At 36.2% G+C, this 25,823-nt stretch overlaps 1 protein-coding gene across 1 annotated transcript in view; it reads right to left on the reverse strand.

Moving 5' to 3' along the window:
* Positions 1-522: 522 nt before the first annotated feature.
* Positions 523-25,823, reverse strand: part of CFAP69 (cilia and flagella associated protein 69) — a 26,890-nt gene continuing 1,589 nt past the window's right edge. The window contains exons 3-21 of the mRNA XM_010015332.1: positions 24,154-24,230; positions 22,617-22,715; positions 20,601-20,750; positions 20,299-20,476; positions 19,128-19,251; positions 16,593-16,641; positions 16,387-16,508; positions 15,703-15,919; positions 14,667-14,831; positions 12,390-12,508; positions 11,807-11,925; positions 10,626-10,707; positions 9,475-9,667; positions 8,670-8,807; positions 6,716-6,792; positions 5,550-5,744; positions 4,498-4,584; positions 2,750-2,854; positions 523-657 (exon numbers count right to left, since the gene is read on the reverse strand). Coding sequence (XP_010013634.1) covers positions 523-657; positions 2,750-2,854; positions 4,498-4,584; positions 5,550-5,744; positions 6,716-6,792; positions 8,670-8,807; positions 9,475-9,667; positions 10,626-10,707; positions 11,807-11,925; positions 12,390-12,508; positions 14,667-14,831; positions 15,703-15,919; positions 16,387-16,508; positions 16,593-16,641; positions 19,128-19,251; positions 20,299-20,476; positions 20,601-20,750; positions 22,617-22,715; positions 24,154-24,230 — 2,431 coding nt within the window. The remainder of the gene's footprint in view (positions 658-2,749; positions 2,855-4,497; positions 4,585-5,549; positions 5,745-6,715; positions 6,793-8,669; positions 8,808-9,474; positions 9,668-10,625; positions 10,708-11,806; positions 11,926-12,389; positions 12,509-14,666; positions 14,832-15,702; positions 15,920-16,386; positions 16,509-16,592; positions 16,642-19,127; positions 19,252-20,298; positions 20,477-20,600; positions 20,751-22,616; positions 22,716-24,153; positions 24,231-25,823) is intronic.

Genomic DNA, 25,823 nt, shown 5'->3' on the forward strand with positions numbered 1-25,823 from the left:
GAGTCTTTAGGTGAAAATTGAGAGAACATAAGTCAGAAGTCCTGATGCTAAAGAAGGCAATTCAAGAAACAAAATGGACTGGGACAAACCCCACATGGGTACGGTATCCAGGAAAACGAGGAACTGAATGTGTTTATGTAAAACGTCATGGCCCTGCTCAATGGAAGAGATACTTAAACTGCAATGTGTGGAATGCATCAACAAGAGATGGAGAACTAAATAGTGGACTTACTGATAGTGGATTAGGGTAACCTGACACTAACACACAAAATTTTTAGGCTCAACATACCTTTGTACCATAGTGTGCAGGGTACTTTATTAATAAATCATCCCCATGTTTATATTAGTTAATGCAAGATATAATTTAGCTCTCAAGATGCTCTATGCAATTCACCAAAGCATTACAAACAGATTTTATCTTGTATCTAAAATACAAATACAGTTAACTATAATATTAAAAGCACTGTTCAGAACACTATCTATTCCACAGGGATCAAATCTTTCTTGACCAAGTCCAGTGTTTTAATGCTTTTGATCTTTTTTTAAGACTTCTTCAGAAAGAGGTAGCTTTCTAAGAGCAAGCTCTGTAGCATTCAGTGGCCCTCCAGTTAACTGAGGAGGTGTACTTTCGACAGTTACTAAGTGACCAGATCCAATCTGAAAAACAAAATAAATACATTGCATGATATACACGTTAATATTTAAAATGAGATGAGAGTTAAATCACCAAGTCTTTCATAAGTCTTTCAAAAATATTATTCAGCTGAAGGAGATGAATGCTGACGTTTCTGAGGTCTATTCAAACTATCCTTTATATGGAATTAACAAATTGTTCCCATCAGTACAAAGGAAAGGACAGAGTGGATTTTCACCAGGTACCTTTATGTACTCTGCTTTTCTGCCTTCACGTCTGATCTTATGAAGAGGAAAAGCAAATCAAGCTTTTATTACAATAGAAGTTTGTTGTGCGATATTATTTGGATTTGTATATAATACGAGCCAGTTTTTGTCCTCAGCATTTCTTTATAAATTAATACTTCAAAGAAAAAGAAAAAAAAGGAACAGAACCTATTTCTCTCAGAATGCAATTGCCTATAACTACTCCTCCAGGAAAACTCCAAGACTGAAAGGGACATACGCTTTCCAGTCTAATTACTACTCTTTATACTGGATGGGTATATTCAGTATAAAGAATATATATATATATATATATATATATAAATCCCAGTGACACTTCTATCTTCTAACCATGACTTACTAAAACAAACAATGCAACTCTTCGAGTGCTTATGGCTCACATGTTTAATTACTTGACCTTGACTGGTTTGCAACAACCATCTTAGCCTAATTTTTGTCTCTCCCTGTGAAGGGTATTTAGCAAAGAGGAGGGAAGAAGACTGTTCCATGAAAAAGAATGCCAGCCATATCTGTTATTTGTATTTCTTCTAAGCAATGTACCCAAGCAGTTTTATCTGATGTTGTTGATGTGTTCCATTTCTTAATACACTTATTCTGCAAAATGGACTAACCTTTTCCTTCTTTTTGTCTACAGTTGTTGAGATATTGTTTATAGAACCATAAAATACTTTCTTCTTAAAACCTCTCCCACCAAAAAAGAGAATATTCTTTGCCTGTGGTCCAAGTCTTTAAAATAGAATATAACAATGTATTTCTTTCTACTAACAATTTCCAGAATGCTTTTTTCAGATACTTTCTGTGAAATATTGCTGATTAACAGTCTCACTGATATATGCATGTAACTATATTATTTTTCAAGCCCACTTCATTTTTTGTTTACAGAAGTTTAGGGCAAAGATAATTTGATAAAAATCCTAGTCCAGCACTTTGAGACCATCCCCTTGCTTCCTATTAAGCACCTCTTTTCTTCATCACATCAAACATGAACTGCTTCTATTCTTTTTCAGGATGCATCCACCTTAGTTGTCATTACAGAGAGCCAATTACAGTTGTCATGCCAGAGAGCCCATGATAGTGGAATCTCTTGCCTTTGTACAGGTTTGAAATCAACACCTCATGTTTTTTCTTCGTTTCTTCTCTCACGTAAGATTAACTTATAAGCAATCAGGAAGCTATCCTTCCTCATAAAATCCTCCTTAGCTGTGATGCTTGCACAGAAATCATCCAGCTAGCTCAAAAGCAGTTACTGACTGGAATGGTGATTCTCCCACATTTTACCCCCGCTTGTCGAAAGTCAACATCTAAATATGCTGTTACACCCAAATATGATCCTAACAATGGCTTTTATTTTCTTACACTTCAATTAACTGATAGAAATGAGGAGGAAAAAAAAATATTTTCTGCAGATGCAAGGAGTGGCTTATCTGCAGACAGTGAGGAGCACGTTTACTGACAAAGGACACCTCTACTGATGTATCAGAGATCAGGCAGATTTACCCAACAATAAATGAAGGAAGACTTGACCTCAGCAAGGTTTTCATGAAAGGCTGTCCCACAACAGGTACATGTCAAGTAGCATGGGACCATCTCACCCTCACTTTTTATGAGGAATTTGTAGATCTGAATCTCATTCTGACCAACTACTTGTTGTCTGAGGATATAACAGAAGAAGTTGTGCTTTACAGGAGATACAGATTCTTTCTTACATATTTGGAACTTGTCAGTGGAAACATTATTAAAGAATGAGTAAGCCACAGCATATATACAGACAGAATAAACCCCAAACCACTTACACATCAATGAAAACAAAATAAAATTGGGGATTACTTACTGTTGTCCCAAGGCCTTTAATATCAGTAGAATAGACTGCTTCATTCTGAGTCTTCAATTTAGGTCTGGAAGCCTCTATTGATTTTTCCTGAAGCCTTTTTGCTTTCTAAAGATAGTCAGAAAAAAGGTAAAATTGCTTTAATCCAAATGAATTGTGTCATTTTCGCTTGTTAGTAAATACACAAACAAACCAACAAAATAAATGAGGTGATAATTCTATTGGCCTTTAATTGTAGGTACCCTCCCTCTAGTTTGTGAATCTCTCTTGTACTGGGCACATGAAAACCGATTAAATGGACATGGCTTTGCAGGTGCGAGAAGGGAATAATCACTTGCTCTGACCTGTGAGCTATATTCTTTCTGTAGCCATATGTGCTGTTAGCCTTCATCACCACAAGAGCACACTGTTGCCTCATGTTCAGCTTGTCAGCCCATACATAGTACACATCCACATAACCAGTCAGTCTGCAGGCTGTACCAATGCATGACAACCGTAATACATCCCAGGTGTATGACTTCGTGTTTCTTTTCATGAACTTCATGAACTTTTGGTCAGCCCAGCCCTTCAGCTTGTCAAGGTCCTTCTGAATAGCAACCATGCCTCCCAGCACATGGATTGCTTCCTCCAGCTCAGACCCCTCCATGAGTGTGATGAGGATGCAACCTGATTCAGTATCCAAGTCATTAATGAAAATATTAAATAGTATCTACACTATAATTGACTCTGTGGAATATCACTCAAAACTGACTGATAGTTAAACTTTAATCATTGACCACTGTCCTTTGAGCCCATCAGTCCAGCCAGTTTTTCATCCAGTTTGTAGTCCACGAGTATGCAGTCCAGTCCATATCTCCCCATTTTGGCTAGAAGGAGACTACACAAGATTGGGCTGAAAATCTTCCTAAAGCCAAGGGAAGTAATATCCATCTTTTTCCTCCTCCAGAGCAAAACATTTTATCACAAAAGGCAACCATGTTGGCAAGGCATGATTTGTCCCTGGTAAATCCATGACAGCCTTTACCAATCACCTTCTTGTCCCTTGCATGCCTAAACCAGCTTCCCAGGGACTCAGTCAGAACTAACCAGCCTGTAGTTCTCCAAATCCTTTTTCTGGCCCTTTTGTAATTTCTAATTTAGCATAGATCTTTACTACAAGCCAGGGAAGAAAATTGTTCTCTTTTGCATCTCCTTTGGGAAATGAAGAAAAATTAAATTTAGCTGCCAAAGCATTTCTTTTAAGTCTGATTTCATTCACTCTCCAACTTAGTCTGATTGCCTAACAGGGACTCTAATAGTTTTTATGCTCTTTTGGAAAAGCACAAATAGTGTTAAAAGAAATTCCTTTCATCATAAAGTATTTTCTGTCTTGAAAGATGTTTGCTGGACTAAAAATAGGGAATGAAGTATGGTAAAAAATAAAGAAAAGTAAGAATGACCACAATTTTCATTTCAACTTTAGTTTCAGGACAAATATACGTACATATACACACACCCACACCCACACTTGCAAGTGTATAAACAATGTTGATCTCCCCTTTGTGATGGTAATCAGAAGCAGAAAAATCAAAGATTGTGTAGCTTTGCCAATACATCTTATGGTGCATTCTTCTATGTCTGTGTGAATATAAAATTTACTCTAACTTCTACTTCAATATCCTCATCATTCATTAAGAAATGTGTCTGGAACTTCAAAATTATTATAACTACACTGTGAATGTATATTTTGCTCCATCACTCATATTTCTTACCTTCAATGCCTCATAGTTCGATGTCCGAGTCAAGAAATTTTCCCAAGATTTATTTATCATTTCTCTCTGCTTATGGATAGCTTTGATCTATAATATAAATGAGATTTACAAGATGCAACACAGTTGCCTTCTCACAAGCTTTTCTGAATTGTTTGTTTGTGCTGTTTGAATAGCATGTTTACCTATGTCCCTTTGGCTACCTTAGCTCATCCCTCTCACCTGAGATTGGATGATAATGCTGTAGTAATGTCTTTGTCCTTTAAAAACTTCACTTATGCACTGCCTTTATAAAAACAAAGGCTTACCTTCTCTGTGTAAACTCATTTCCCCCTTTCCAACACAGACACTGGAAGAGCCCCAGCTCTTTCAGGAATACTTCCTGTATATTCTCACTTTCAAATGCTGAATAACAGAGATGGAATCAGTTCTGGTGACTGGAATGCAGGCATCATAGTGCATGACAATCCCTCAAAAACTCTAGCATGAGATTTTAGACAACTAGACCAATCGATCTTACTTCTTAGAAAGCAGGAGAGGATGAGCAAAAATGCCAAATGCTTGCCTTAAAACCAAGCCTGGAAAATGTCTGTTCCTGCTCACTCTTAGCATGCTAGGAAATACAAAGCCCTGCTTTCTGAAGTAAGGAAACTCTGTGACTATTCAACTAAGGGGTCATAGAACAGAGGCTTATGTTTCATTTTAAGAAGCAGATGTTGTTGTAATAGGTACTTTAAATTATCTGGTACAGATGAACACACGTGCAACTCTATAGTAGCATAACGGTTATATCTCATCACACTGTTGCTGATGCATCACTGATGATACTGCTTCATTTTTTTGTATTATTATCTAAATACTGGCAAAATTATACAAATTGGGAGAACAGAGTTTAACTTAATTTAAAGTTAAAATTTTGCTGCTGAGACAGATTAAAATGCCTTCAAGCAGTGTACAGATCTGGGATTCTCAACATCATGTAATAATAAAATCTTCATATAAATTGACAAAAAAGCTTACATGGCCTTTACTTGTTTAAGTATTCCTTGTCTTACTTTTTTATATGTTTTTTCCTCTTCTTGTATTTCTTGGCGGTGCTGACTTTCAAGCACTTCAGTCTGCAGAGCGGCAACCATTCTTCCAATATCTTCTGATACCTCTGAAAGAACTTTCAAGGCTTCCCCATCTGATGCAACAGGCTTGAATTCTTCTTTTAGTTCTGCACAAATTTCACTCCAAACTTCTCCAACCTGTATGTGCAACGCACCACAGTAGTTGCTATTTATATCTTTTTTTCAGTTCCAGTTAGACTTCAGTAATGCTACACCAGATTTGTTCATGGTAATCTTCCCTAAGCCTTCCCAAGCCCAAGCTTGAATCCACAGAGGAGTAACAGGAATGCTGACAACTACAGAAACTCAGAAGAATTACAAATAGCTACAAGATACCACATTACAAGAGTGAAGTATTGTGTCCTGCTGGCTAGTTCTTAAAATCTCAAATTACACATATGATCAGAGCAAACTGCAATGTGAGTCATAAACCGAAGCTGAAATTTCAACTAAAGATCGAGTCTTGTTAGTTCCTGAACACTTCAAGATCTCACAGACTTCATTTCTAAGCAGAAAATTGGCATAAACTGAAGGATCTTTTGAGCAGGATGGCTCCTACAAAGCTTATTATCGTGTTCTTTTTTCCTATAGGCACATCATTCTTAACTTTTGACAGTATGGATGGATACTGCATGTGGGGACAAAGATGGGAAAGCACAGAAAAACCTTTATCAGAATGCGTATTTCAAGTAATTTTTAATAGTAATCCATCACCCCCCTAAACTGACCTTACTGACAAAGAGGCAGTCCTACTCTCCAGCCCTTCCCAATTTCTTACTCTTATCCTGGTGCATTCCTGTTTCTTGAGTTGGCAAATAGTTAAATCTATTTTTCTCAGAGTTACTTTTGAGTAATGTTGGTTTCTAGTCTTGTTTTCTATGCAGTCACAAACATTTGTAACAGTACAAAGGAAGAGTCTGGGGAGTGCTGCAATGATGGAGGTGGGATTGTTTCTTTGGATGGTAAATACTGGCTTACTATGAAACTATAGGTGACTTGTGACATAGGTGACAGCTTTTGAAGGGTTATTTGGTTGTTGTATCCTCACATATACTTGCTGTTTTTGCAAACACAGATGTAGTAGTAAGATTTTCTAACACAATACTCACTTTAAAGTCAATATAATGCTGTATGATAGCAAGCGTGACACGGTCCTTAGCCGATAAGCCAGGTAGATTTTCAAAACCTAGAAGAAAATTAATCATGTCAGTATTAATGGCATCAGGAAATTATCTTAAAATGTAACATTCTAAAAAAATACACCATCCTATTTGTCATATAATCACATATAAAATCTTCATCACTTATACCAGTCACTCTTAAAATCCTGAGCAGGCTTTTGGTGATAAACCCCTCTGTTTTCTCCTTCATAAATTATCTCAATACTCTTTACTTATGAGTGGTTCCAGTAACCTTCCAATCACATGGCAAGCCAGGATTTGCTATGCTTTTGTGGAAAGGGTTTGATCTTTCCTTAAAGCAAACAGTTGAGTCCACAGGTCAGTTTCTAAAGAAGCAATTCAGCACCGTTTGCTTAAGTAGCCAACAGGTGAGTCATATTACAGGATGTCCAGTATTTTGTTTCAAAGCTGTGTAATGGGGGTATCCTCCATCTCAAAGACTTGAGCCTTGAGCACAATCCTTGAGCATGAGTCCATCTTTAAAAAAACACATTTACAATATGAGTAGAAGAATAAGGTAGAGGAGTATGGTTGTTGAGACTATACCTTTCTCTTTTTTTGCATGCTGAGTGTTAATTATACTTGATTGTAAAAAACCAAACCATATCTATCAAATCTCATTCTAGACTCCATCATACCATCTGTGAGGTAACTGGGAATGTAGAATCTATCTATTAGACTATAATTACATCATGTTTTGAAATCAAGAAATACCATAAATAAAGAGCAATTAACTCTGTTTTTCTTGATCACCATGTTAAAGGCTGTTAAGGAGCATGACTACAGTAAGAATCTGTGGAGGATGGACAGGATAAAAAACCCATAATGCCTATTTTTAAAGGGCAGAAAGGACAAGCCAGAGAATATTGGTTCAGTTCAGTTCACGAAAAGAGACTGAAACAAATGATTAAGCAAATAATGTTTATGCAGTTAAATGTAACAGTGAAAACATTTATATTCAAAATGAATTAGTAAAAACTAAGATCCAGCTTTTGTCTACAGCCAGATAAGAGATCTTATGGATGTGGAAGAGTTTATTGTGTATCTTGACTTCAGTTTAGGTTCTTAGGCAAGGGTGTAATGAGTATTCATAATCAGTGTACAAAGAGCGTAGAATTAGTAGGGACTGTGGCATTTTGAAGAAAAAGGTTAGAACGCGAATTAATCTTGCCAATCTGAAAAATTATCTAAACCCACAGAATTTAGTTCAGTAAGGACAAATAAAAAATTCTAAATGTAAGAACAGTCATATGTACAAATCCAGGATGGTAGTTGACTGTACAAGATCCTAAGTCAAATGAGCAAACAATATGCCACAATGAATACAGCATTGTTATATTAATGTCAGAATGTTTATTTAAAAGATGAGTTGAGTAATGTAGCTCTGTTTAGCCGTGAGGCATCTGCTGGAGTACTGTGTTCAGTTTTGGGACACTACAGATCAAGAAGAATGTGAATCAATTGGAGAGACTCAAGAAATAAAAAACGAACAGTGAAAATAATTAGAGGTCATGCTAGAAAATGGGATTGGTGAGTAACATCTTTCTTAATCTAGGGAAATAAAATTAAATGTAAAAGTATTATAATATGTGAAAGACATATTGTGCGTGGGAAAGCAAATTACATAAAATTTCAAGCAAATTTTAGGTTTAATTATAGGAAAACTCTTCCTAATGATAGCGACAGCAAAGTACTGGGAAAGTCTTGAAATTCTCAACAATAGAGACTTTTAAGAACAGGATGAGCAAACATCAACAGAGTGTTAATGATGCTTCTCTAAGTTTCCTTTGACTTTTTTTTTATAGTGGCTTTATTGACTGTCACCAAACAAATTCAGTTTAATGACAAATATGATATTGAAAAGGCAATTGACTTGTCTTACCTAGCTTGCACAATAATGAATAAAGTTTTGCCCGTATGTTTTCTGAAATTTCCATGACGGCAAAGCTGGGACAGTTGGCAGGCAAGGGAATGACCTCTTGCTGTTTCTGGAAGCTGCTAGTAATAGGTCTTTTCATGTCTAATAATTTCAAAACACAAAACCAGAGGAGAAGAATGAAGAGGTAGTATGTTCCCAAAGTTATTAAAGAAAATGCTATCTATGTAATGAATTAGGCAGACATGGATATATTCTTTCCTGTGAGTCCTCCTCCAAAAGACAGTTCCATCTTGCTTTGTGGACACTGTGTAAATCATTTTGATAGTTTGGCCAGGAATTTGAATGTAATTTGGGAAATAGTAATTAGCATGACTAAAGTTTTGCAAGAACATAGCACTGTCCTTACTTCTTTTTATAAGATATAACAAAACACAACGCCTTTTGTGGAAAAAAACCCCCAGTAGTTTAACTGTCCATTATTAGAAAAGCTGTTCAGGAGCTTTTCATGGTTCATGACAAAGCAGTCATGGTTCTGTTTATTAACTAGTTCATTCCCAGCTGATGTAGAAAATGCCATCTAGTGTCCAGGCTCTAGAAGGTATTTTGGGTTTGGGAAGAACTACAGCATAGAGCTATAAATCATAGAATCATAGGATGGTTTGGGTTGGAAAGGACCTTAAGATCATCTAGTTCCAACCCCTATTATAATTTACTTTCATCAGAATTCAGACTGCAAAAGGAAATACTGTCTTTGTTTTACTTCATTTGTTGGAACTACTCACAGTTTCACATGCATCGCAAAACTTACCAACAATCCTTCCATAGCGATCACGTTTGATTCCTAGATCCAACTCTTCCTGTCTCCATAACTCTATTAGAAGGCTGGCTGCTGTTTGCTCTTTCTCCCCTCTCCAGGTACTGATGTGTGAAGTGGTTTTAGGGTTGTCACAAAATTCAACCAAGATTCCAAGGATTATATTGCACAGGTTCTTTTGCTTTACCTTAGTAAAGAGGAAAAAAAAAAAGTTTTAAACATTTCAAAACACAGTGATGTCTAACTTCAAAAAAGTAGAGAAATTGTATAATATGTAATCAAGTAACTGCAAGCTTTTCATCACAACTGTTTGCACAAAACTGCTGTATAAACTTGTAAATCTGTCAAGTTTCTGGAATCCTGCCATCTAAAGTTCCATAAGTCAAAGAACATGACAGGAATAATGTAGAATCATGTAAGATGTACATACCCATGTGTAGATGCCTCCAGGGTCTATTGCTGGAGAATTTACTGCTACCAAGATTTATTTTTGTAAGACACAGACACTGAAGGCAGTGGCTGAGCTATACCGCATGGCACATGTTCTATTTTGTAGCCAGAACTTTCAGCAGCAGCTTAAAGTAGGGAAGGGTCCACAGCCTTGCACTTCAAGGGCATCAGAGGCTGGCAGTATGGCCAGTGAGAACGAGGGAATGAAACAAGGAAGGTGCATGCTGATTTTGTAAGAGGTGAAATGCCTGTGTCAGCTTTATGTCCAAGACCCATACATAAAAAATACATGTACAAAGTAACTTTAAACACCAAAACTTTTAAAGCCTTTAAGTGTGTATTAACTCTGCTCTTACTAACTTCAATATGAAATAAGAAGTGAGGTGCTTTTCTAAACAGAGATATCATCCAAGTAGAGCATAGTTTTTCTTTTTAAAAAGAGTATATTTTTGGTAAATTTAAAGCCCCCTCTGTCAAATTCTTGTTTTTTAAAAAAAGGTACATGGAATATCCATGCAGTCATTTCTGGGAAGATATCCTGGTGTGTGATTACCTTTCTATCTTACGGAATTACATGTATTGATCTTTTTGTTAGTATTATAATCATCTTAGGAGATACCATAGCAAAATAATGCAAGTTTCCATGTTGTTCTACTACTCTTTCATTCCGTAACAACAACAATAAAAATACCTACTGCCAACAAATCCAGAAGGAGAAAAACACCCTGTTTTTCAAGAAAATAATCCTCTGCAATGTAACATCCAATGACACAGGACCTTAAACAGAAATAATCTCATTGTGAAGAAACATTTTTATGCTTTAGAATATTCTACAACCATCTCATTTACTTTGCTTAAATGCACAAATTTATTTGCTATGCAATATGCTTCATACCTTCAGGGAGTCAAAAAATCATGTTTCACATGCTTTTTCATTTACACTGTGTAACTAAATATACCCTGCTTGACTGCTTTCTTTTCTCTTGCAGGAGGCACATCTTCCTTGCAGCAGCCCAAGAAATTTGGCAGGCTTACAATGAATTGGTTTAGAATATGGATTTGAACTAAAACTAACTCAGTAAAAGAGGCTAAAATTTAGCTAGATCATGTCCCTGATCTGGCTTACTGCAAGGCTGTATGAATATTTCTGCCAGCAGAATCAAGGGGTGGCACAAGCAAGATGGGTTCCTTTTTTTTTTTTTGGCAAGAGTATTTGCTTCTCCCAGCTTAAAATGATCATAAAACCAGCATTCATGTTACTATTGCTTCCTTCTCTTATTTTATGACTTATGGTTATTAACACAGAAACAAGGGATCTCCTGCATTAGTATTTTCTCCCAGGCAAACATATCATTTGGCTTTCAATGTATTTATCAACCTCTGCCTTAAAACAAAGTAACTGTTGGTTATCCTCCTGTGTATTGACATTCTCTGATAGCAAACTTTAAAATATTTCTAGGCCCATAGGGCCAGTTTACAGCCACTTCTTACCCTTACACCGTTTTTAGCTAATAATGGTCTGTTCTTGCCTTCTGTTTACTTCTCTGAAGCTATTTACAGACTCCAACCACACACCTCTTTCACAAAGTCTTAGGTGATTCCACATGTCACGAGGTCACGCTGTGTGGGGAGTTAAGACTGCTGTGTAGGGAGTTAGGTAGTCATAATGAACCCCTGTTTAATAGAAGAGAATGCATGCAGAATATTCCTTTTTTTTTTTCTTTTAATAATTTTTAATTAGTCAAATGGAATGAAGAATTTTTGTACTTTGTAAATAGAAGAAAAGCCTATATGTACAGGGAAAGCCCATAGTATTGCAGACCTAATAAATACATGACTTGTCATTTTTAAGGGTTACTGCTGCTAAAATACTAACCACAAGCAGTCGAGTGCACTTAAGAGGAGATAATTGTGGCCTAATCCACTACATAACTTCTTTGGCTCCATCTGAATGAATGGGATAAGTATGTCCACTCCTTCATAGCTGAAGAGTTCCTGTTGAAATGTTAATTAAAGCAATAGGTTTCTTAAAAAATATTTACTAAATAGCTACATAAAAGAAAATACAAAGGAAATTGAAAAAATAAATATTTATAAGAAATTCAGTGGACTTGTTAGAGCAAGATAAGTCCCTTATAATATACATAAGAAAAAGAGATTTTCAGTTTCTCCGAACTGCTAATCTCATTTGTTAACACTTTCATATATTAATTTCAATATTATGTAAATTAGCAATTAAATAGGTAAGAAACTTCCTAGTGGATTTCTGAGTTATTTTAAATTATAGCTGTCACAAAACCCAGTTATCACACCTGATTGCTTAGCGATGCACTATCACCAACATCTGCTTAATAATAATAATAATAATAGTAAAAACAATAATAGAATCAGTATCCTTTAAATTAAAATATACTCTGTTTTAATGTTTTCTGCACAGTATGAGGTAGAAAGATACATACCTTTCTGAGGAGATCATTTTTACAGACAGCAGACAAAATAAACAAAATATCAGCTTGGATTTCCAGAAGAATGGCATCTTCTTTCTCTTTAGATTTGTTTGCTGCATACTTTAGGATGTCTATAAATGAATATATTTATACATGTGAATGTCCTATACACAAGTCAAAGTTCTATAACAGCTTCTGACAAGGAATTAAAAATCAAATTTACTGTAAGGGATTTTTAAAGGAATCTACTTATACGGTTCAGTTTTATCTGCTGTGTTTTGTACTAGGTTACGGAAGTGCATCACTCTGTTGCTGTAGTTTCGTGGGCTTTACTGTTGGTGACAGAGTAAATGACAGTAGATGATAGTAGCTTGCACAGACATCTTTGTTCGGCCTCTGTGCTGCCCCGTGTATTGTGCCAGTGCAATGAATTCAGGGAACTGATCTGAATTAAAGAACGCTTAGAAAAAGACAATGCACTTAGTGATTTACTCTACTGTACAGCCTCACTAACATTTGCACTGACAGTGGAAATGTGGGAGATGTAAAATACCACCACTGTTGAGAAAATCAGCCTTGGAACCACTATGTAAAAGAGGACATTCAAACAAAGAAGTCCCCCAAATTAAGAAAAGGTACTTGAATCTGGTACATAAGGAATAGCATTGATTTTAAGTTTCCACAGAGTCGTCACTAGAGTTCAACTTTCAACTGAGGATATAAAATCTGTTATTTCTAGGCTTTCTATTAGAGCATACTCTTTGAATTCCAAAGGATCTTACCTATTTTGTTTCTTTCAACATGACTCAGAGTATTGGAAACATTATTATTGTAAGAAGAGAACTTAAACCAGTTTTTATTAGAACTTAAAACCAAATCTAACAGTAGGTATGTGTTACTGAACAAGAAAATGGTCTAAATTTGCAGGAGCAGTGGTTAAGCAGATTTCTTCTGCTTTTATTCATTCATGATGTTATTCATATAGAGGTATATTATTAATTTTCTTCTATTTAAAGAGGAGTTGTGGAAAGTGACACTATTCCCTCAGCAAGTTTGCCAATGACAGTAAGCTATGTGGTTTGGTCAACACACTGGAGGGAAGGGATAGGATGCAGAGGGATCTTGACACGCTTGTGAGGTGGGCCAGTGTCAACCTTATGAAGTTTAACCAAGCCACATGCAAGATCCTACACCTGGGTCAGGGCAATCCCAGGCACAGCTACAGATTGGGCGGAGAAGAGATTCAGAGCAGCCCTGCAGAGAAGGACTTGGGGGTCTTGGGTGATGAGAAGCTTGACATGAGCCGGCTTCAGTGTGCGCTTGCAGCCCAGAAAACCAACCGTATCCTGGGCTGCATCAAAAGAAGCATGACCACCAGGTTGAAGGAGGTGATCCTGCCCCCCTACTCTGCTCTCATGAGACCTCGCTTGGAGTATTGTGTGCAGTTCTGGTGTTCTCAACATAAAAAGGACATGGAGCTGTTAGTGCAAGTCCAGAGGAGGGCCACGAGGATGATAAGGGGGCTGGAGCACCTCCTGTATGAAGACAGGCTGAGAAAGTTGGGGCTGTTCAGCCTGGAGAAGAGAAGGCTGCGTGGAGACCTTATAGCAGCCTTCCAGTATCTGAAGGGGGCCTATAAGGATGCTGGGGAGGGACTCTTCGTTAGGGACTGTAGTGATAGGACAAGGGGTAATGGGTTCAAACTTAAACAGGGGAACTTTAGGTTAGATATAAGGAAGAAGTTCTTGACAGTGAGGGTGGTGAGGCAATGGAAGGGATTGCCCAAGGAAGTTGTGAATGCTCCATCCCTGGCAGTGTTCAAGGCCAGTTTGGGCCGAGCCTTGGGTGACATGGTCTAGTGTGAGGTGCCCCTGCCCATGGCAGGGGGCTTGGAACTAGATGATCTTAAGGTCCTTTCCAACCCTAACTATTCTATGATTCCATAACAGAATTAGTTGGAACAAGACTCATGGCTGGAGTTTCTAGGAACTATCACAATGAAAATAACATGTTACAAATGTAGTATAATAAAGAGAGAAGGGGCAGCTTTCACTCTGAAATTAAATACCTAGGCTTTACGGTAGTCTGTTTTGTTTAATTCATCCAATTCTCTGTGTTAAGGTGTAACAAAATTCAAAATCCAATCAATTACATCTTGTTTGAGATTTTTAAGTTTTTCAGGAGTCAGAGGAGTAACACATAAAACCAGAACACACAAATTATCATGAACGTTCATAGTGTCAACAGAAATGTCCTAATGTAAGTACAGCAATACAAATTGTGCTTTACCCAGTAGCTGACTAATTGCTCCCTGGTCACACAAATTCAGGTTCACAGCATCATCGTAAAGGGCCACAACAGACCTCAGCACTCTCAGGCTGTAGCGCATTTGTGCAAGTTTGTTGCCACGGCCACTTTTTCCGTGGAAACTGTTACCTTGACCAAAGAAAGCATCTGTGGAGCAATCACAATGAATATTTTGTTTTTTTTTCTTTTGGCAGACAGTGTACATTCAGAAAAATAATGTGCTCAGGAAAAAAACCCAAAAACCTAACCTAAACACAAACAAAAAAAATCTCTTAATGTTAGAAAGGCTTCTTGTTCAAAACTATCTAGTAATAAACCTTTCTGTGCAGGGCTACACTTCTCGCATTTGTAAGAAAGGCATGATTTTGGTGAGCATTTAAAATTATTATTTTATTTCTTTTTAACCTTAGTAGATTAATGAACAGTCTCCAAAACTCAAAATATCTTTTCTAGTATGACATATAATATCAACCTTTTGATCTCCATTGGACCCAAATGAAAAATCGTCTCTAGAAAAACATATACATTTTGTGAAGAAAACTATCCATTCCCAGAAAACCAGGCCATGAAATTGCGTGCAGTTAGTTGTCTTTTTGTTTAGCCCATACTCTTAGCTGATGGCCACAAGCCAGCTTTAGTCTGGAAGCTGTCTTACTGTGTACAGCTCTTCAGTTTGAGTTAATGCGTCCTACCTCATGGCAGGAATTACTGGTTGGACTTGTTGCCAAAATAATTGTATCTGACTAGCTTAAAACATGGGCAGTAGAGATGTGTGGCTGCCCACAAAAGTGAAGGAATACCAATATGGGGCACCAGCTTATCCTTTAGTACATGAAAAAAATAATGCTTGGTTGTTTTTTTTTTTAAAGAAAGATTACTTTCCTAAGTAAGTGACCTATTGAAAAAGAATCATTCTGACTTCATGAGTTTTGCATTTTTCCTTCCTGTCAAAGAAAGTAAGTTCAGTTGAGTTTATTTTTGAGGTTACTGTGTATGAAAGCCATGACCATGTACTTACCTTGGCCTGTACACCATTCTAGAAAAACAAGGAGAAGAGTATTTGCTTGGCAGGCCAAATATGTTTCTATTAACAAGGGAGCCACAGAAGCTAAAATAGCAATTGCATGAAGCTGTAATTCTTCATACTGAGCAGCAGACCATTCATAAAATCCAGGCTTTTGATTTGGTTTTACATAATAAAGCAAAGCTGGCATAACATCATTTTCACTAAGGAGCTGCAGAGTCAAGACAAAGAGACAGATTACAGGTTTCACATGCAAGTAAGAACAATCTAAAGCAATGAGTCAACTTTATCTGTCGTACACTGAGAAAATTATTTTTTATTGAGAAAGTATGTCATGAAGGCTACAAGTACAGACAAACTCTGTTTATATTTGGTAGCATTCCCACAGACTGTGGTTTGTTAAACATTATTATGTTCTTCACATGTATTTCAATAATGCTTGGCAGTCACTTGTCAGCTAATTTTCCTAGCATGGTCTAGGTTTGTAACTTTTCTAAAATAGAAACTCTATGCTTTTTTCAAACAGCAGGACTTGCTCTAAAGCTGTGTATAAATTCTTGATTTGGAGTACAGCTGATTTCAGTCTACTGCACTGTAATATTCCTGTGATTCTTTTGAATTCTTTTTTTTTTTTTTTTTTTTTTTGCTTGCTATATTTTCTATTATGTTACAACTTACCTGAACAGCATGTGGGTCTTTAGATAAGACTCCTATTACATGAAATAGCAGTTTCTTCATCTCAAAGTCCTCATAACAGCGGGTAAGTTTAAGACCTTTCACCAAGGGATTGGGAATTTTAACTATGAAGGAAATTGTAGATAAGTTACAAAAAAATCATGATTAAAAGTAAAAATAGTGTACTTATACAGTATGAAATCTCTTACCTTCAGTAAATGTTGCAAGTGCTATCAACAGCTTTGCAAATCCACTTTCCTACAGGTATTAAAAAAGCATACATTACTTTCAATTGCAGTGAAATTAAGACTTATGATTTAATTTTAGTTTTGGGTTTTTTTTTTCTCCCCCCTCTCCCCCCCTCCCCCAACAGACTTTAATGTATCCTATAGCAGAACAAAGAGAATTTGATCAAAGAAGAGATAAACCATTTGGACATTGTACAATACTAACTAACTGCAGTCCTAAGGGTACAATTAGTGAAATTTTTACCTCATTCAGTACAAGTCTGAACTTCTATGGGGAAATCCCAAAACATTTATTCACTACTATATACCACACAAGAAGACCATGTTCTCATTACTGTTAGAATTGTGGTTTTCAAAATGCATTTGTGCATGTGTAAGTTTGTACAAAAGGATAACCAGTACATACAATTTTGTGCCTACAATTGTGCATACTAATACACTTAGATTCAACTGCAGTGCACTTACAAATAAGCACATGAAAACATGTATGACCAATATGCACTTACAAATATTACATACAAAAAATTAAAAAAATAAAAACTTAGAATTCACAGTGCCTAGAAAGCTAACAGGACAATTATGTCTGATATAACCAAGGCCAGGGGGTGTCTATGCAGCACAGTTGAGGCAACAGAGCTTTGTTTCTGGGGTGATTAGAAGCCATGGTTACTGGGACATTATTCTACTTGAGCAACAGAATACATTAGCTTGGCCTCAGTACTCTGGCAAAGCCAACACAGAGCCTTCCACCAACTCCCAGCAGGAGCAGAGCTCACAGAACACTACACAGACATCCCCACAGAATCAAGTTTTGCAGCAGCTGGGCTCAAATTTGTTCAGCCTAGTTCTGGAGGTTAGCATACACTCAAATGATTTTAACAGTTAGAAAAAAATTGTAAACTCATTTTAAAGAAAATACTGAAGTACACAACTATATTGCCTATTAGGTTTTGTCTCTATGGTACCTATGTTATCTGTACAAAGCCATTGTAAAGGGGTAAATAAAAAACAACATCAAAACTTCTTAATGTTTTCTCCTTGCTGATTAGTGCAGTAGTAAATTCTGATGGAAATCAGTAAGCAATTACTAAACAGACAGTTTTGTTCGAATGCAGAGATAATAATAATTAATACCATTATCAGCTTTATTTTACATGTAATTTTCAGTTTACTTGTGGTGAGAAAATTATTTTCCTTTTCAAAGGCTCACATTCCTGTGCTGATTTCAGAATTATGTGAAATGCAAGACTGATTTTCTCATGTTGCTTGATAAGAAGAAAAAAGGAGAACATTCTGATGATAATTTCTCTGGTATTATCTACAAGGCAGGATTCAGTGGTAATGTTAATGTTTTTGTCTACCTAATACTTATACCCACTACCTTGTAAAATCTCTAGGGAGGCTGAGAATACAGAATCTAAAGTACAACATTTTCATTTTTTCCTTGCATTGAAACTATTTTTCTTCCCCGTAGTATAAGGTATTAGAAATATGTGTCTTGGCTATTTATTTTGTAGGAAAAAGCCATGTTTCTACAGCCAGATAAACAATTTGAATCTTTTAGACATATTTGTTGCTGTGAGAATATAACAGATATTTCATAACGGTTAGTAATAAAATGGAAAACTTGAATGAAAAACTTGTAATCTTCATTACAGACTATAAAATCTGTTTAGTAATACAGTCACTGGGAAACTTTGGCTCAAGTTGAGAAATTAATTCCTTGAAAGTAATCCATTCCTAAACAGCCAAAAGATCTACAGGAATTTGATTGCTTATTTATTCAGTACATATGTCAAAGCTTCATTAAAGTTCTAAATCTCAACTGTAAAACAAGGGAGTAGAAGAATATTAACATCCATAAAAAGTTAACTTCTCTGCAGGCTCCTCATAAATATTCTAGAATATTACAGAAGAACGAAGACACCTACTTGTTAGGCAAGCCATCCTAGTGCATTTTGGACTACATTTATGTGATAGTCTTAAAAAGAATTTATGTGTCTCTTATTAACTGGATATAAGTTATTATTTTCTCAACATCTTATTTAAAGCTTCTGAGCAAACCCTTCTTGTTCCTGGTTATGAGGCACAGATATTTCAGCTGAATTTGAGCCACCTGCATATAGTCTGTACTCCTACATTTTCAAAAAAACAAATGAGATTTAGTGCAAAACTCATTATAACAGAATGGCACATCTGAGAATCTGTACAAGAATGCAGGAGTTAACTTTTGCACATAAATAGTGTTAGTGTAATTTTCTAGGTATGAAATAAGGTTGCTGCTAGTACTCCAGGCCAGTGATCTGCAGATTTGAAGTCTCTGAGGTAGAGGGAATGGCAGAAAGAAAAAAGGTTTCTTACTCAGCAAATCTAAGAAAGAGGAAAGCACTAGAGACAGAGTATAACAAATATTAGAACCCTAATGGGGAAATATACTGATTTTATATTAGTAAAGGAGAAGTTATTAGTCTCTGTAATATATCTATAAATACTTACAATCATAGGTGCTGCAGGATTTTCAGCTAGTAATGTGGCAAACACCAAGAGGTCATTCCGTAGCTGACGATCGTAATAGCGGAAACCATGCATAAGAAGGTCTTCAAATACTTCTTTCAAAGTACTTAAAAGAAAGTGAAATATATTTTACCTCTTCTTTTCATATTCTGTGTTTAGACAGCTCTAGGTATATGAATCCTCATTCGGCATCATACTTTTCAAAGCCTCAGGGTTTAAGTGCAAAAGAAATCACGTAAAACAGGATTATGAATGGATCCTTATGTATACCACTCGACATCCATTTTAAGCATATACACAAGGTGCATGTATTATAAATTGCATGCTGTATGCACACAGTAACACACTGTCTGTGTTATAATTAATGAATAGAAAGACATAATATTTACTCAAGCATGGAACTGGATGTTCTTGAATTGTTATTGAGAAGAAATGGTCTAATCCTAAGTAGTTAAAATAGTGCAACTCATTCAGGGAAAACCTGTTATTTACTTTAGCAGATGATCTAGAACTAAGCCTTGTATATCATAGCATAGAACTTTCTACTAAGTTTATAACTTAAGCATTTCTACAATGCATGGCCTTCTGAGTCCAATGTGTAAGTTGGAAAATTGTGCAATTAACTTTTTCATCACACAAAGCTATAGATAGGGCTCTACCTCCTGCACTATGCAGCAGAGCACCTTGATCTATCTCCCTCTTGCCCTGTAGCAGAATCAAGTGGTGGTGGATTGATGTGTTTATGAAATAAAGAGAGGCTTGACCATGAAACAGTTTTGATGTAGACTGTATGTGCTTTTAGCTGGACCCTGGCCACTGAGTTTGTAAGCTACCTGGCAGGCACCTCTTGGATCATATATCATTTCCTGGCATTTCACAGGCCCCAGTGCTGTCTAACGTGCTGAAACAGAAACAGGTGCCTGAGGGGTCTAAATCATGGGCTGCTTGGCTTTGAGTTCTGAATTAGCACTGCTTCCACTTTCGAGAATCAGACGTGTTAATACTGAAAACTTAATGAGGACTTAATGAGAACCCTCCATTCCCTGTTCGTGTTTTCTCTTGACTCATTTGAAACAAAATGCTACAAAATAGGAAGGCTTTAGATGTCTCCAAAATCACAATATTAATTAATAAAATGCTTCCCTGTGCTTACTGTACACATTCCAAGCTACTGAGCTGATTACAGACTTCTTCTTTTGAGGTATTTTCTATCAGGTTCCATAGGATTTCGGAGGACTGGAAGACCAGCTGTCCTGAGGGATCATCACCATTTAGATACAAACAGAGTCTGCTGGCTGCTCGGGCCTTCAGCATAAGCCTGCAATTTACTCCTAAATTTATGGAAATATGAATAAGTAAATCACTGTAGATCAGTAAGCGTTTTAGCCTTGTTCAGAGAACAAATGATCTAAGATCAGAGGTAATGAGATTGCTGAAAGAACAGTTTGTACTAACCAGAGCTAGACAGGTGCTGGAGAGCTTTAAGTACCCACAACTTCTCAATAAGTTGATTTTCCACTACTGCTAGTGACAAAACAAGAGTTTCTGCTAATCCTCCTAATTCAGCCATCTGAATTTTATAGTTTGCATTTGTTGGCTGGTAACCTGCACATACAATAGCTTTAGTTATAATGCAGTAAATATTCAAAGTTTTGATTACTTACTAAATCATTCATCCTATTCATTCTTCTTCAAGAAAGGTTTAAGAACCAAGTATCATATTTCCTTTGAAAAAAAAATCTAACAAACTATAAGAGCTGCTTTTCTTATATCTGAGTATTAATAGTGCCTAAAGCATATCCAACAGTTACCCTCAGGAAGACTAAAATGCTATATAAATAAATTAATTGCTTCTTAGAATTTACAGAATGAAGAACATGCAGGGTTATAGACAGGTGAAAAACCTTCTTTGGGTCATGCAAGAAGTTGTTGGTGCAGGACCTAATTCTGTTCTGTAGCCTATTCCCTAGAGAATTAATGCCTTCTATAATTGTATTACTTAAAATATGTGAATCCAACCTTATATTTATAAGCTTGACTTTCTAATATGTCTCTGTTCTTACTTTTGTCAATGCATACGCAAATCTATATTTCATTACTGAATTACAAGGGAAGTAGAAGCATTGAGAAAAGAAATTTTATTTACATATTCTAACTCACAAAAGTAAAGTTTCTTTTAGATTTCTTAAAAATATATACATCAAATCATATGAAATGCATGAGTGATAAATGCAGATAATGCACATGGTGAAACAAGTTTCAACTAAGCATAAACTCTGATAGGCTCTAAGTTCATCTTACTTTATAGGTAAAAGAAATCTGCAGATCAAACTTTGTCAAGATTTATATATATGCTTAGAGATGGAGATTTTCACTTAAAAAATTAGACTGAAACACAGTCTTCATTTTTGTGATAACGTCATTTCCTAAATCTGAAGGAGAGTAACAAAATCTGACAATATTTAACATTCACTTATCTTGATGGAAGTATTTACAGCCATACAACCAACTGCACTCATAGCTGCTTTTAGGAATTGAGTCTTGTTTGTAAGGTAAACCCAGATTTAAGCACTTTCATATTTCTAGTCTCCTATGAGGGCTGTTGCAGCTGCAGCTTCTTCAGGCCTCCTAAAATAAATTAAACCTAGCAAGAGGGCACAGGAACTAGTGCCATGCTGTAGGAACACAGCAAGGGAGCATAGCATCCAACATACTCCTGTGCGGGATCCGCACTGTGACAATGGTCATCTGTAGCTAGGCTGTTATAAATCTATTGCTGTCTCACAGCATGTGATACTGTGCCTCTCCAGGATGGGATCCATGTCTGACTTTGCCTGATAACAGCCTCTGGCACCATCACAAAAGTCAAAGGAATAAACACTAGCGAATTCTGATGACAGTTTGCATGCCTATCTGTAATACTACAGGATCATGCTTGAGCTCATATGCAGGCATCATCAGCCATTCTGCAGAGGCAAGTCAGTCTATTCAAAGCCTATACTCAAATGTGTCCGTATAATATGAACTCAATCAAATTTAGATGGACTTAGATCTATCCTTCACAAGCAACACAAGTGAAACCGGAGCTGCTTCGCTCCAGCCTACATACACAAAGTTGAAAATTACATTTTCCTTCTTATAGTTCTGATCCTAACTACTCTTTCTTCCTCCATTGTCCACATTTCAGAGAACTTGTGAAAACTTCACGTTTTCTGGATATTATGTAATTCTAATCCCCTAAATGTAATAATTAATTCCTTGTACACTGATGAACTAATTTCAGATTTTGAGTACGCATTTCTATAAAAGTGTTAGCTGCACATTTGCCAGTGCTATATATTTAATGCATGAGATACAGTAACTATAGTTACAAAGAAAAATTAATCCACAGTTAATTAAAAGAGCCATTTCAAAGTAGCTGGGATCACATACACTTGCTTTCTTGTGACACTTGAAAATACTGTCCTTTACCTGAAAATAGTTTTCTTGGTGGCTCTGTATTATAAAAGCTAATAATACACTTACAGATTTGTATTCTAACTTGAGAGCTTGGCACCCTCATCAAATAACCTGTCAGAAACAGAAAAAAAAAAAAATTACAAAGTTTATTTTAGAAAGTAATCTTAACCCTTCTGTTTACAGTATTTAGTGTTTGGTTTGGTCTTACCCCTACAAATGTGTCATTTTGTGCAAAGCTTGATTACAAAATCCCAAGGGACAGGGACTCCTACACCAAAGGGGACAAAGGGATCTTGGAGGAGTAGCATAAGGTTAATCAAAAAGTGACCTCCTCTGATCTATGGCTACAGACCCTTATAAGAGACTGGCTGTTATTCCAGAAGTTGTGGAATTCAGAAGAAAGCTGCTATACTAGGCTGTTGTCATCATTGCCACAACAGAAACTCTTCTTCTAGCAGACATGATGTGACATAAAGGGAGCACAGAAAGAGATCAACTTCCACAAGATACAGAGAACTCCACTGAGAGCTACCAGTGCCTAACATGGATAATACAAACAATCTTTTAGATTTTAGTGTCTTTTTGGACACTGTACTCTCAAGAGAACCTGGAACTATCTGAACTATCTGGAACAACTTTATGAAACCAGGCGGCCATTCTGCTATCTGCTTGGACCTGTGAAAGTAAAGACTTCTATAAATACTTTTTTCTCCGCCATTTTAAGAAGATATATATACATTTTATTTTTTTTTTCCCATGTCTGACAGGCCGACTGTGCTACCTCTTTACTATTTAAATCTTACCAGTGAGTGAGCTGATATACCACTCCTGCTCTATTTTTGACCTACAGTGCTTGCAGTATTTTCTTTGAAAATCACAACTGTGACATGCAAATTCATAAAAAGATACTTTGATACTAAGAGGTCCAGTGACATTAAGACATGCCTTTCACACCTTTTCCTCAACAGCTCTCTTAAAATAGATTTCTGAAAGATAGAAGCTTATGACTCAGACGAAGCAGGAGGCTGAAGTCAGGAGTCAGCTACTCCTAGTAGGGCATGGCACTAAAGTGACTTCTGTTTTGCCTTTGCAGATGATAGGTCTCAGGCTTTTGGCTTTTGAAGGTTTGCGCTGGGAGTCAGGTGTTACTGTTTCTCACTTGTTTCTTCCATTTGGTTTCAAAGAAACAGGAAGGATACATGTTCCCCTTACGCTAGGCTTCAGTGTTTATAGTAATATACCAATTTCTCAGAGCAAAATGAAGTAAGACGGATTATAGACAGGTTTAGTTCTTCAGATGTACTGGTAAAGTTATCTCACATAGCTTCTGACACTGGCAAATAGGTAATACTGCTAGCTAATCTGCAGGTTAACTGCACAGAAAAATAAGAATGGTTTCTAATACTAAAAAGCACAGAGGACTGAATGGATAATTGAAATAAATTACATTTACTAAGGAAATTAAAGAAATTAAAACTGTGCTAAGAATACAGTTAATTTTATTATGGCATAATAATTATTTTATTGTGGCATATCAGTTTACACTCACCCAGTTGTGCAATGAATTTTGAAACCACCTTGGAATAGCTTATTTCATCAGATAATTTCTTTTTCTGAAATGGTAACCTGCAAAATGGAATGTAAAAATACTACAACTATGCTTAAAACACTATAGAAAAACGTTTTAATCAAGTCACCAGAATAGCTCAGTAGCTTTTCTCCTCCTCCTTGTCATTTTTTGCAAATAAAGGACACTTTTCCCAGGACAAATACATTCTTTGCAATGCTGATTCTACACTGAAAGTTCTGGTTCTGAAATCTGGCAATTACATTTTGGCAATTACATTTTGGCAATTACAGGTACATGTTCATAGATAATATTTTCATAATTCATATTTGATGCAATAAGAAATACTGAAAAAAACCACTCAAATGTCATTTAAATGTAGAGGATTAAATTCTGGAACCTATGCACTATCAGGCTGTTGCAGAGATAGACTATGCAAAGGTATATGCAGAAGTGGAAAAAAGAGAATCCTACCCCTGGGCAAGACCTCTTTAAATGGATAAAAATAAAACTAATAAACTGACTCCAAATAGCCCAATGGCAAATTTATTTTTCAAAACAGGATATTAAGAAACACTCAATAACATTTACAAAATAGTTATGACATAAACATGTAAGTGCTAAAAATTCTCTGACAGTAAACATTACAATGTTATGCTAAGGTCTCTGCAGCTCATAATGTAGAAGCAGCTTTCTGGTAGGTCTACCTCTGTAAACATAACCAGAGAAGAAGGAGAACAAATAACAGAGGTGGGGGAAGAAACAGACATTGAAAAAGAAATGGGAAGAAGACAGGTAAACAGAAGCAGTTATGAAAGAGTGGAAAATTTTACTACAGGAGTCCTACTATCTGAAAGGAAATTTTAAGTAACAGCCTCTCCCTCTAGTTATAGGCTTCTCTTTGCCATAAGAAGTAGTAGTGAAAGTGGTGGAATTTCCATAGTACAGAAATTAAACCAAAACCCAAGGGTGCAATCTTCCAAAATATATTCATTGCAGACAGCACAATTATTGCTGAACTGCTTTAAGAGATGAAAAGTCTTACTCACAGCTACATTTTATCAACTTTATACGCTCATTGTCAGTTTTGTCATGCTTCTGCCAAACACCAAAGAAAATGAAACTTTGTGATGTAGTTTCTTATTTTCCACTGTGTGGCAGCAAAAGAAAGTAGTACAACTGATGGTGCTCTGAGAACTAAAAGATTCAGCTGAGAAATTCTATCCTTATTAAGCCTAACAGCTGAGAGGAAGCTATGTAAAAAACTATTTGAATATCTAGTTTACTATGCAACTCCTTTCTGTAATTTTTCTCTTCCTTATTCTCTCCAATTATAATTAAATACAGGAGTAACTGTAGTTACAAGCATTCCATAAGTAACTATTAAATTATTGAGGAGGAGAAAACTATTAAGTGCGGATTACACCTAAATTCTGTTCTACAAATGAAGAATATTATGACAATGAAGATGCAGTATGTTTTTACAGTAACTATAAATCCCAAATGCTCCAGTTTTGGTTCTTTCTCTTATGCAATGGGGCTTGTCATTTTGTAAAGCCTTTAATATCTTCAGGTATTAAAGCATCTTTGTGCCACCTCGTGTTTTTAAACTGACTTAGAGAGTTTGTTTAAAACTGCAAAGCATACTTCAG

This window comes from Nestor notabilis, unplaced genomic scaffold (genome assembly GCF_000696875.1).
Source record: "Nestor notabilis isolate BGI_N333 unplaced genomic scaffold, ASM69687v1 scaffold30695, whole genome shotgun sequence".
NCBI classification, from domain to species: Eukaryota; Metazoa; Chordata; class Aves; order Psittaciformes; family Psittacidae; genus Nestor; species Nestor notabilis.